General features: G+C 37.4%; 1 protein-coding gene across 1 annotated transcript; it reads right to left on the reverse strand.

Annotated features, from left to right (window-relative positions):
- Positions 1-11,498: 11,498 nt before the first annotated feature.
- LOC119071707 (putative serine protease K12H4.7) lies at positions 11,499-13,660 on the reverse strand. The gene is made up of 6 exons (XM_037176700.1): positions 13,190-13,660; positions 12,668-13,132; positions 12,400-12,605; positions 12,231-12,339; positions 11,892-12,061; positions 11,499-11,767 (listed from the first exon to the last, which is right to left on the reverse strand). The coding sequence occupies exons 1-6, from the start codon at positions 13,567-13,569 to the stop codon at positions 11,649-11,651; spliced, it is 1,449 nt and encodes a 482-aa protein (XP_037032595.1). The 5' UTR covers positions 13,570-13,660; the 3' UTR covers positions 11,499-11,648.
- Between the last annotated feature and the right edge of the window lie 348 nt (positions 13,661-14,008).

Genomic DNA, 14,008 nt, shown 5'->3' on the forward strand with positions numbered 1-14,008 from the left:
TGCTTACTTGAATGGATGGAATCCTACCTCCGTGACAGGGAGCAGTGCGTTAAGATCCACGACTACGGGTCTGAGTTTTTTGCAGTCGCGTCCGGACTTCCACAAGGAAGCCATCTTGGTCCATTGCTCTTTATTTTGTATTTCAATGACGTAACGCGAGTCATCAAGAAAACCAGGTGTAATCTTTTCGCCGACGACTTGAAGCTCTACCATGCGATTAACAATCTCGCTGACGCCGTTGATCTTCAGACAGATATCGACGCAGTTTCTGAGTGGTGTGTCAAATATCACATGTTGATTAACGTCAGCAAATGTAAGGCGATGTCTTTTTATCGTGTTAAAACGCCGATTGTCTTCGATTGCTCCATTGATAGATCTGATCTCATCAGAGTGGAAGAAATTTCGGACCTCGGAGTTCTGATGGATCCGCAACTCAGCTTCAAAGTCCACATCGACCACAAGATAGCAAAGGCATATTCGATGTTGGGGTTCCTAAAGAGGATCTGCGCGGATTTCAGCGATCTCAAATCTTTGTCCAGCATTTTCAATGCACATGTTAGATCCCATCTTGAATATGGTGCAGTAGTGTGGAGTCCTTCGTCACAATCGCATAGCGACCGTATCGAATCGGTTCAAAAGAAATTCGTTATGTTCGCTTTAAGGCGATCGGTCAGGCGCGACAGTCAGTATCGACTTCCACCGTATGATGATCGACGTAAAATTTTGGATTTAGAACGGCTTTCTGTTCGTCGAACGCAGAGCCGAATTTTCTTCCTCTACTCGACCTCCTCTACAACCTCATGCCAAAAGCTAAACTTAATAATTTGTCTCTCAGGAAATAAAAGTCAAAAACGAAAATGTCGAACTTTCGATGTTAGAAAACCTCGACAGACACACCTTTTGGACCATCGGTTTCTTTGGCAGTTTTGTAGAGTTTTTAACGCTCTACATCCTGCTAGAACATTGTTTTCAGAAATACTCTCAACTTTCCGAGTTATGACCATTTGAAAGTTAAAGTCGTCCGGGGGACTTCTTCCCGGGCACCTTCGGATCCATCAACCATATGCCTGGAATTAGTTTTCAATGATCTACGTTTTCCGCACACAGGCTATCGCGGCACTTAAAATTCTAGAAACTCGATACGCCCTACTGAGCATGCGTACGGCCTCCATCGGATTGATACTTTTCGAGCTCCCTACCATAGAACCGACTATGGTTTTCATGAGCCAGTATCCTCCATTTGCAGAGAATTCGAAAATGTGGCTCATGTCTATAACAGCAGTAGCTCTCGCTCAGATTTTCGTTTGAGGATCAGATCCATCACGTGACGACGAATTACGCTGTCAATTATCAGTTAATTCATAAACTAACTTTATTGTATGGCTTTGTCAGCATAGTTTATAATTTTGTAAGTTAAGAGGTTCCGAGTCTTCAGTTTTGATACAAACCAAATACTATGTCGCCATCTCGTTTCATTCGAATGAAACGCTTGTGATTATTCTTAATAATATTATGGGTTACCGTGGATTTACATAGCAACGTAAAAGTGACAGATGCAATGTTTTTTAAATACTGCAACCCGAAATTTCATTCATAAAATTAAAATTATGAATGAAATTTCGAGTTGCCGTATGAGAAAATTTTTGCATCTGTCACTTTTACGTTGCTATGTAAATCCACAGTTATCCGTAATGACAATAAAAATTCGAACATTAGTTTTATGGCTCCCAGTTCCATCTATGTATTTCGAAGTTTAAAACTTTGCGCGGATAGTTTCGAATAATAAACCATTGAAAGGAATTTAAAAAATTATTAGATTAATTACAATGCGTTCAATCTATATAACAATGCTAGTTAGATTATTACGAAAATGAATTGGTATTTCGAGCCTCACTTTATATACGGGCAAACTGACTAAAATAAAATTAATAACATGGCCTTCATGGCTAAAGAACAATTTAGCAATTTTGGATAATTATGGACTGAAGATGGTTAGACCACGCTAACCTCTGACCGCGACTGTATGCGGAGGTCGAAACAGCATATTATCTCCACTCTCGCTTCACGCGATCCATGGGAAAGGGAAGAGTAACTATGCTCTATACTCTGTTTGTTTGGCTTGGTATATTCGTTTTAACTTAATTTTTTCTGATAACACCACCTCTGGAATTAGTATGTTTTCCAGGTAAAATAAAGTTCTGTATTATAGGTGGTTTATAGTTGTATTGCTGGCACTTATATATTGAATTTCAGGAAAACGGTTGTATTGCTGAGGATTTATGCCAAAGTTCTGTATCTTCGGAATATTGAAGTAATGTTAGTTACGAACGAAGAATCGGTAACATGGCCTTCATGCAAGTGAATGGGGAAGAAGAAAATAGTTGATTGCATGTAGACGAATGCGAGTTCATTCTCTGAACCTCGCCCAATATAAGGTTCAGATCAACTATATGCCGACCGGAAATTGTAAACGAGGAATTTTCTGTGTCGTGCTCATATGTCTTTATTGTCTTTATTAGGATTTCTAGAAATTTTAACAATTTTTACGGTTGTTTAAGCAAAAACTCGGATATCACCGCACATTCATCCGTCGTACGTTTGAAACATGAGATTTTATGTATTTCTTTGTTGTCATTTTCAAATTTTTATTTTTCCGTTTTCTTTTTAAAAGTACGGTTAGTTTTCACGTTTCGAAGTTTTAATATGTCATCAAGCATTCACGAAATTTTTCGAAGTGAACAAGGACGCGGTGTCGAAATTGAAAAATGGCTGATTTTAACACAATAAACAGTTTTTAAATTTAATAGTGACGGTAAATGCTCAAATTTTAAGAATGTCGAACCAAATTTCAGTGAAAAATGTGTGCAACAACGTATTAGTGTTACTAGTTTGTGAATTTTTTAATTAAATGCATAGAAGTGTGTACCTAAAGTTTAAATTCTGTCCTCTTGCAGAGGTGATTTAAATAGCAAAATTAATTGAATAGAACTCTAAAAAGTGATAATGTGAGACCACATTTCGTTAAAGTAAGGCCAAATTAAGTATTTCCCCTCATCAGAATGTGTTTTCCTACTTTAGTCTTACAGATTTATGTTCCTAAATATTGCTATTTTTTCTTCAATTTTTGGTTTGTGTCTGAGCTGAACGCTCGGAGCCTCTTAAACCGATTGACAAATAAATGTTTGAAAAAATAGAACTGATTGGCACTGTTGACCAGAGATATAGCAAGTGGGTTGTTGTTGGAAAGTTGAGACTAGCAGCAAAACAAAACTAAGCAGTTTGGCTGCGAAAAATTATCATGAGTGTGATTTAGGAGTTGCTGAGTTTCACAACTATGGCCAAAAATGAGAGAAAAATTTTAAACCACTATAAAGGTGCTATGTAGAAAATTTGAAAAAGTAATTTTTTTGGTAATTGGTAGAGCTAATGTCCCTCTACTTGTACAACTAATTACCACCTCTGTGACTCAAGTATCCACGCCTGTAGAACCTTTCAAAGCAACCCCAATCAGTTCTATCGCACCCACAGAGCCTTGGTCCGGGTGCTCCGGACTGCACAGATGAAAATCAAAAAATTTTGTGGAACGTTGTTCAGGGTCACAAGCAGACCAGGGCCGTAGCCAGACTTCAAAATCTGAGTGCGCTAGGGGGGGGGCAAGGTCCAAAAAAATTATTTTGTATGGGAAAAATTAAAAAAAATTGAAAAAATGACTTCGCTAGGAGGCCCCCCCCCCTGCGCCCCATCTAGATACGGCCCTGAAGCAGACTAAGAATATCCAAAAATATCAAATTTGCGACGACATGTTTAATTAAACTACATTCAACCACACCGTGTTCTATTACAAAACTTAAAAATGTTTAAATCTGTTGTTAGAGCACATTCCTTTTATGAGTTTCGAAAATATTACATTATAGTCTTTAGTCAGATTGTTCTAGTAATCGAGCTTATTTGGCTCAGTTTCCACATAATTTTGCGCACTTACAGTGTGCGATAGTCAAACCAATTGAAATTTACCAAATAAAGGTGTATTATTGCCACTTCTTTTATCAGAGTAGACTTCTTCAAGTCTCGAGCCCAGCGTCCTCAGTCCTCATTCAATAGAGTTGAATCTGTAATGACAAGTAATCTCGTCAGAACAATCATCTTACAACATCAAAATAGCAGAATTGGGCATTATTAGAGTACGAACTGCTCATTGTGTGCGTTACAGGGAACAAGTTTTCCGATTAAGTGAAATCATCGCTAAAATCCATGGAACTTTCGAAACAGGCGCAAAACAACGCACTTCAAGCAAAAGTACTTCTAATGATAGCTGCTAAATAGAGTATGAAAATATTTACCACATTTTTTTTTTACAGTGCCAAAGTTTGTTTCAAGATGAACTTATCGAAAACAAAAGTTATGACCAACATCGGGGGCGATAGAGAAATCAAAATTGGTGACACTGTCGTTGAACGAGTCGACAGCTACGTATATCTAGGACATAAACTGAAGTTAGGTCTGGACAACCAAACTGCAGAAATGAGACGTAGGATTGGTCTTGCATAGGCAGCGTTCGGAAAACTCAGACTGATTTTCAAAAGCAAAATGAATAATAGTCTGAAACGCAAAGTTTTCGACAATTGTGTCCTTCCAGTGCTCACTTATGGAGCGGAAACTTTAACTTTAACGAAAGCATCAGAATCGAGACAGAATGACGAATCAATGGATTCGACAACAAACCAGGGTCGTTGATGTCATGGAAAGAATAGCATCTCTGAAATGGAGCTGGGCGGGACATATTGCAAGAAGGACAGACGAACGTTGGACCAAAAAGATCATGAACTGGCGACCATATAAAAGACGAGCTATAGGCAGACCACCACGGAATTAAGAATATTGCAGGTACAAACTGGCAGCAAATGGCAATGGATCGGACGAAATGGAAAGAAGTTGGAGAGGCCTACATCCAGCAGTGGATAGAAACAGGCTGAAAAAGAAGAAGAAGAAGAGAAAGTTTGTTTGATACACTGTCCATATTAAGTATACTCTATTTAGGGTAGCACACATGCTTGAAATGCGTTGTGCAAAATTATCATTGTAAAAACTGGTATGTAATCAAATCGTATGTCTGAGGAGGTATAGAGGTTTTTATCCTACATCAATAAAGAGACATAGAGTTACACTTATGTAAGTGACTCAACATGGAAAATCTACCTTGTTCAATCACTTCTTATGGATCTAAATATTATGATACGAGAACAATGATAACATTGTGACGCATGGTGTTTCCCGGTTTTGAGATGGGTATTCCCTGACGGTGAATCACAATAACCAAAGTACACGAAAATCTAATCAAAAGAGATTATTGTTTGAATTCGAAATAATTGAATTCTGGTTTCGGTTTGGAATTTTATTTTCTTTTTTTTTAGGTTCACCTTTGACGAAGTGTAACAATGAAATCTGACCACTCGTCAATCTAAAAATGTATGGGCTGCTCTCTGTATGCAGCATCATAATAAATTTGTTTTATATCCAGACAGAGCTTTGTTCTGTGGATACGACTAGCTAAAAGAGAAATGCAATTCGCTCGGAACTACCACCTATCTATCTATCTAAACTACAGCGCTTTTCAAGTATACTACCTACCATTCAAATCTAATTTAAAATTATATTTGTTGTGATGCAATATATGCACATTGCACATGACAGTCGAGGCATCCATCAAGGCAGCGAACATCAATGTTAATTTTTTTTCTGTTTGTTGTTGTACATCAGCTATGCAACCCTCCCACAGGATGAATATTATAATTTTAATAACGCCGCCGACGGTAATACCCTCGTGAAGGATTTTCGGAATATTTCAGATTACAAAGTGTGTGTGGCACAAAAAAAAACCCCGAAGGCTTCTGACATTCCCTATGCAATAGTTTGCTGTTCGAATCAAACATGAATCCAAACATCATGTATTATATGCGGATGCATTTACAACTCTATTCCATGCAGGATGATTTCCGATTAGTTACTATGACAACCCACCCACAATTGTACACCTACAACGTTCATGTGTAAATCCACATATCGCCGTCATATTCCGTGACGGTTATAACTGAATTTGTATCAGTTGTGGGCTCTTTAATTTGATTGTTGATTATCCACCCGTAGGTAGATTTAATTTGTCGTAGCGTGCGTGAAATCCTCGGACTCTAATGTGTGACAACGATGGATGTACGTAAACGTTGTTAATTAGTGGATAATTGAATAACTCGACACATTTCAAGGAATCCTATTTTACTTTACTAGATAGGTAATGTGGCCATTCACTCACTCACTAGTGGAGCTGGACCTGATGACATCAAGCCGTTAGTGATCAAAATGTGTGCATCAGCTACAACGTGGTCTATTTGGCTATTATATCAAAAATCGTTCGACTCTGGAAAAATTGCGGCCACAGCGAAAAGGTCGCGAATAGTTCCGGTACATAAGAAAGGTGACAAATCGAACATTAGGAACTACAGAGTTGTTGCCATTTAAACGATGATTCTTAAAATCCACGAAATTGCCGTAAAGCGGAAGATCAGCGGAAAAATCCAGCCTCAACTGAAAAGTGCTCAGCATGGATTCAGGGACAAAAGATCAGTCGTAACGAATCTACTCGGGTTATCTATACTGGCACATACTGCATTTGAACGTTCAGCTCAGCTTGACATATTTTATGGTGACTACAAGACTGCGTTCGACAAATTGGTAATATACTTGCTGATTATCAAGTTAGCTAGTTTTGGAATCGGGAGAAAAACTGCAAGGTGGATTTGTCAATATCTGATCGGTAGGACGAACTACGTTCAAATTGGCAACTTCGTATCGAGATTGTACGAGTCACCATCTGGCGTGCCGCCTGGAAGTTCGATTGGACCGCTTATGTTCATTGTGTTCATTAACGACATTGTTGATGTAGTGCAGTTCGCGCATACTCTACTCTTTGCTGACGATATAAAATTGGCGTCAATAATTTTCGACCACTATGACATTCGAAGAATGCAGCGAGATATTGACAATGTAGTAAATTGGAACGCAGCAAATCGTCTTCTGTTCAACGAAGAAAAATGTTACATCTTTAGTATGTACCGGCATGAACCATCATTTATCCAGGTCGATTATAAAATGGGCGTTAACGTCATCAATAGAGTTGAGGAAACGAGCGATTTGGGTGTACTGGTTAACAGATGGTTCCATCCGGGTAGTCATATTGAACAAATGACAATGAAATGTCGTCAAACGATCGGTTGTATCAAGCATTTTTCCAAAGGCAATTTCACGAAAGAAACGCAGCGAGACTTGAATTTGCCTAGACTTCACAATGTATATTTATCTCAGCAACCTGTTGTTCGTCTGATAAGACTTATAAATGAACATAAGTCTGAAGTGACAAAGTATGGTAACCAATTTTAAAAATGCAATGATCGAAAATTTGTGTATTGGAGGTGTTTAGATTGTGATGATTTTAAATGTTTAACGTGAAATTTGTTTTTGTATTTTGTAAACTGATGTATAATATTCAGCCAGTCTTTGGCGGTGTCAATAAATTCAATTCAATTCAATTCTTGTAATCGATTAGGTTTATTTAGCGGACTCAGAATTAGTTTTCTATTGAGGCATACCAAGAGTTATTATTAACGTTTAAATTCTGATCGCCAGCTCTTACAGCGAACTTGTGATCTCACTAAAACCCCATTTAAAGCTTAGATCACCACTTGACGATTACTGGAGCCTATCGCAGATGTGTTGGAAGTAACTAGGCAATCTCATAGATTTGTATGTAATCGAGTAGCAAAGTTTTTAGGCTAGAACTTTTCGTTCATTGAGAATCGGCCGCTTAATAAATATCATTGTTTTGTAATTTGACTCTTATTATCTGGAGATATTTGGACGTTCCAACAGGTTATGGGCCCAGACAAGGTACTAGGCAGTACAAAATAGAAGAACAACTATGTCTACGATTTATGGCCCCGAGTGATATTTGTATAAATGATGATGGCAATCGAAACCGATGAAAAAGAAAATGAAGAAAATGTGAAGATTTGAAGCAACAGAATTTGAGCAAATTAAGCTGAGTTTAACCGATCAGTGGTAACAGAAGTTGAGCGACATAATGAGAGTGATTTCGTGATGAATTTCAAGTTAATTCCAGAGTGAACAATCAACCCCAATAAGTGGAATAAATAGAAAAATTTTAAAGTTACGAACGCAAGGCTCGCCTTCGTCTCTCCTTGCAACTTTTTGTACTCGGTAATGACCGATTTTCGAGACGAGACAACAATATACTATTACATCCTTTCAATTTAGCTGAGTGTATTAGGACAATGGACAAGAAAATTAGAGGTCTCGAGCTAGGTTTACTGTGTTAGGACAACATATTTAAGAGATTGCAAATTCAACTTTCTCGTTTTCGTCTGTGTAATATGGATGTCGTTTTAAATTTTCTGCTGACGCCTGTAACCAGACCCAAATTGTCAACAAATAAAATTTTAAAAATAAATTTTCCAGAAAGACTTCGAAAGCGCAAAAAAGGCTGAACGTAGCACCACTATTTATTTATGGAATTGATAATTTCTATAAGATCGTTATTGCATTGACGCAATTTTCGCACACGTTTATTGTCACTCTTGGAAAAATATGTCGTACGCAGCTGTACAAACGTTTTGTTTGATTTGAATTTCGGTAACAATTCAATGAAAATACATCAACGCAATTTTGTATATTAATGAACAGTGGAATTCAAAGTATAGAATTCATTCGTGTAACCAAATAAAACAAATGCAAATGGATTTTAACGGTACGAATCATCGATATTAACAACAAGTTCAAGATCATGGACTTTTTTGTAATTTGAATATTTATAAAACTCGTACGATGTAACAACCAAATATGTTGTTGGTTAACAACACGCATCATTTAAAACGGTAACAATTTTTGCGGGCTCAATCAAATATTGAGAGAGAGAGAAGCAATGTGCTAAAATTCTTAGTTTTTTTACTAGAGAGAGTATTGGTATCTTCTAAGGTTTACAGGACACACACTATAAATCAAAAAAAGTTTACCGTGGGACTCTGAACGTCTTGTGACTATTGTCTTAGTATCTGTGATTGGTCGTGCATACATTTAGCTACTGTCTTAACATGAAAACCTTCTCGTCATGCTGGAAGTGTAAGAGGCATGTTGGAAACTCAGAAATAAAGACGGGACAAAAAGGTACAACAAACTAAAAAAAACTATCTTTCGCTCGCAGACGACAGGCATATACCTTATATTTTTTACGAATCTTTTACCATCTTTTGACCTTTGTATTTTCAAAAATTTAAGAAAAAATCTTTTACTTCATTGCTTTAACCAGACATTTTGCTATATTAGCCAGAGTTCATTGCCTACCAGCGATGTAATCAAATTTATGTTACTGAGAGACTTTAAAACTAGACCTCAAATTCACACTTCAAAACCACATCCATGCATATTAGGAAGGTATAGGACCAGTAGCAATTGGGAAAAACAGTTTATTTGTGTTTTCGTTGCTTTTCGGATGCACAGGACCTGTTGGAAGTTCGCCGAAGTAATCACATGTTTACACCTACCTTCAACTACTTATAACTCTGTGTGGATGAATTTTAAGCCCAACAAGATCTACCTGCCCCGAAAGAACATAAAGTTACCTTTTTAATGACACCCCACACGCCCTTGTACGTTTCGCGGCCTCGGAGAAATTTCCATAAGAAAAGTGCCTGTTTTCGATTTTCCATCGTATCTTACTATCCACACAAGCATCGACGAATTTTTTTGAAAGTGGTTTTGGTCATTTCGTATATAAAAAGAACCACTGGAAAATGCGTTCGATTTCGGCAGGCTTTTCAAAAGAATTCCTCAATATGTGACCAGAAAAAGTGAGAAAAACATCGATCCGTCCCTTCCTTATTCAAATTTAAAAGTTTTTTCAGATGAAAGGGCAGATTCTGCCAATAACGGACTGTTGCGTTACAATTTTTAAGACTGAAAACACTAGTTTCAAGAAAAAAATTCAAACCCATATTCTACGGCGATCTCCGCTATCAAAATATTTTCTCCGCCAATAACGGATTTGTTCCATAGTTTGTCACGCTCTATCGTCTCCAGCAAGTTTTATTCGCTCACAATAGAAACTCAGGCGTCCGCTGATAGACGATTTTACATATTCTGACAATGTAAGAGGACAACCAAAACTTTCGGGGAAGGAAAGATCCGGAAAAACTGTGGAACAAATCCGTTATTGACGGAGAAAAAATTTTGATAGCGGAGACAGGCCGAGGCTCTAAAGTACCAATTCAAAAAAATATACCCTAAATGGAGCTCGCAAAAATAATAGTAATCGAGCTTATAATTGCGAGCAAAGTACATTTTTAACATGTCACATACGGCTATTCATCTGTTACCGATAACGACGACAAAAGTAATGACAAGTTCTTGATAATAAGGTTCTTTATATAGTAAAATGCATGTCAAAAAATTGAAGTACTAGATTTGAAATCAACCTATCAAAAATACTTTGATCAATGGAAGTAACAGACCCCATAATAATACTGGTCATATGCTTTCCGTCTGTAACAAGTTAATTAATAATTAGCTGCAGCTGCATTGTATACCAGTCATTGAAGTGGAACACATACACAATATTCGTTCATGCATGTAACTAAAACATTCTATGATCTACAATATAAGCTTTTCTGGTAATTGATAGTAAAGTTTTCTCGAAGCTACGGCTGGCTTAGTGATGATTTTTACTCTCAGAGATTAGTTGTTCGCTATGTTACTGAAGTTACTATTTCTGAGAACTAATAAGAGTATGCCTAATGGACGACAGTATTACAACGACCAGGCGACTAATATATTAATCATCTCTTTATATAGGTTTTCATTTATCTGATGGTTTACTTCATCATTTCGAACAATAACGATAATTCTGAACGAAGACGAAAACAAAAACAATATTATTCAAAACGGAAACATGAATTTTAAACCCAATAAGACCATATTTGCACCAGAAATACATGCAATTACCTATTTAATCTGCCGTAATTCGGGAGAAAAACAATTTCCAATAAAATAACAAAAGCAATACTGGAAATTCTTTTGTTATTTCCACTGGAAATTGTTTTTCTTACAATACGGGAGTAATGACACCCTACATAACCCTGAATGGCTCGTGTAACTGGGTGATGGAGAAATTTCTGTAAAAAGTGCATGTTTTCGGTTTTTGATCACTAGCCACATAAGCTTCGAAGAATTTTTTTGAAAGCGGTTTGGCTTCTAGGGTCGAATACCTTCCTGGGCACATATAAAAAAGTCCACTGGAAAATGCGTCCGATTTCGGTCAGCTGTTTTTAAAAAGACTCTCTCGCTGGGTATAGAGTCAGAGTCTAAGCTTCTCACAAAATGTCGTTCAAATAATCGCACCTCTCCGAACAACTACTTGGTGCGGACCATAAAAATAATTCAGATAAAAATATAGATATTTTGCGAGTTTCGATTAGGATGACAATTTATAATTATGTCTCCAGTATATCAAACAATTCGGAACATTCGGATCATTATTAGTTCGTCTCCGATTATTATCCATACGAATCATCAACATTTAAGTGTTTTCACTTGGGGGTGGTTTGAATCCAACTTCTAATGGTCTCAATAATTGTTTCTTTTGCCTCAACTACTGCATCTGAATCAGCTTCAGTTATCGGTCCTATGTCACTACTTTGAGAGGCACCTGCAACAAGACACAATCATTTGAATTTTTACGACTGAGGTGATACGTGTGAACGATATATTTGTACAACGTACATCTTTAGCGAATTATAAAAAATAATTTGCTTTTGTAAATGTATACTCACCTTCGATGACAATGACTACTGTTGAGTCATTATCAACATTTTGGACTCCAATTGTTCGCCACGGATCGAATTGACCGTGAATATATAATACATTTGATGCTCCAGGCGTGACTCCTCCGAATGCGGTGTTAAACCGATCTGCATTTTCAAGCATTACGTCAGGAGAAAAGCTGAAATTTAAAAAAAAAACGTTTCTCGTGTGAAAACACGAGTCTGACGCAAAGAATCCGCAAAGGGACTATCTCTGACAATCAGTTCTAGAATTTATAGAAATCAAGGGTTTTAAGAGTTCGTATTTTCCGATTTAACAATACAATTGTTTCGACATCGATTACTTACAGTTCGTCAAATATATCTGCACAGATTCGGAAAAAATGTTCAACTGAAAAACTAGACCCAAAAGGTTGGAATCGAGACCTAGAAGACTGATACCAGCCCAATTGCGAACCTATATTTGAAGATAAATAGTTTTAAACTTTAGAATGGAATGAAAACTGTATAGACAGACAGTGCTGGTACATCAATTGCCTGTCGCCAGGCACTACGGCAGAATCATTCCAATTCGTTTGACGGGTGTCTGCGATGGCTTGTTCATAATCGAGGTCGATACATTGACCATCCAAGCGATCTATTATGAATTGAGCTAACGCTTCAATATCTGATAGAGTCTCATTCGACAGAATCGTATCGCACACATCACCAATGTCTGTAGCACTGCAAAAAAAAACATTTTTTTTTGCATTTCACTTGAAATGTGAATCCATATCGACAACTACCGTTCAAATTGAGTTAATGATGAGTAAAAGTCCGACATTGCTTGAAAGAAAAACTGAACATCCTGAGAGGTTATTTCGTTACAAATATGGAACATAGCAGCAAGATCTTCATTTCGACCGGTAGCGATCATATGTTCCATGGCAGCGAAACCTCCTTCGATACGGTTGTAGCATTCAACACCTCCGACGTGTCGGTAAACAGCTCCACCTAATTCTTTATATTGAAAATGATCAACTACCGACTGTGTTGGAGAACTTGACGACCAAGCGCCGACAGTAAGGAATGGATAGGATTGTCGAAACCATATCGCTAAACTTCCTGCGTACCTACGACCCAGAACCACAACGGGTGAGTCTCTAGCGCCTGGTGTCACACTTTCCAACTTAATATGTTCGACAAAATGGGCAATATCAGCTAACACTTGTTCCACATTCAAATATCTCAAGTTTTCGTTCGAAATATCTCTGAAAATGCGATAGAAGCACTTTTCGTTTCCATAGACTGTTGATTGCTAAACTTACTCAGTTGGATGGCTCTGGCCATAGTAGCGATGTTCCAAATAAACCATATAACACTGAAATTGCCTAGACATTTCGTACATCATGCTATTTTGTAGACGGTCGGCAGTGGCTCCCCACTCGCCAGTTAATAGAAGAAAAATACATCCGCCTGGTGCCCAAAATTCACCGTTAATTAAATACCTTTGCTGCCAAGTATTATCATTTGTTGGATCGAAATTGTCCAAGCGTTGTGTTATAAATGCTTCAACTACATTTCGAGGTAACTGCACTTGCTCAGAGATCGGGTTTAGAGTATTCCATAGTTTTCGGAAGCCAATATTGGATGCTTGAACAACTAGAACAGTCGTTGCCAATGTAAGAAGGACTAGATTACGCGCCATTATAATGATTTGATTTGATTTGATTTAAATTTACAAACAAATTTATTTATGACCTTTTATGAGGACGGTCAATCGACACTACTTCTTCTCATACAATAGAACACATGTGCATTTAAGTAGCAGATAACAGCTTCAATGAAATATTATCTGTTTTTGATAAAAAAGAAACTGATTTTTGGAAATAAGACTTAATAAATATACCCAACATAAGAGCATGTCCAACCATAGAGTTACACTCGAGAAGTGTCATGGTGGCGCTGATGCTAATCAGCCACCAAAAATTACATGGGCACTCAGATATGTTTAAAAATGACAGCGCCACCATGCCATCTCTCGAGTGTAACTCTATGTGTTCAACGCACTCCAAAACAGACACAAGAACAGATTTAAAATAAGGGGCCTACACGACGTAGTAGTCAGAATGTTTCGTACAAATTTA

This window comes from Bradysia coprophila (genome assembly GCF_014529535.1).
Source record: "Bradysia coprophila strain Holo2 chromosome IV unlocalized genomic scaffold, BU_Bcop_v1 contig_5, whole genome shotgun sequence".
Classification (NCBI taxonomy): Eukaryota; Metazoa; Arthropoda; class Insecta; order Diptera; family Sciaridae; genus Bradysia; species Bradysia coprophila.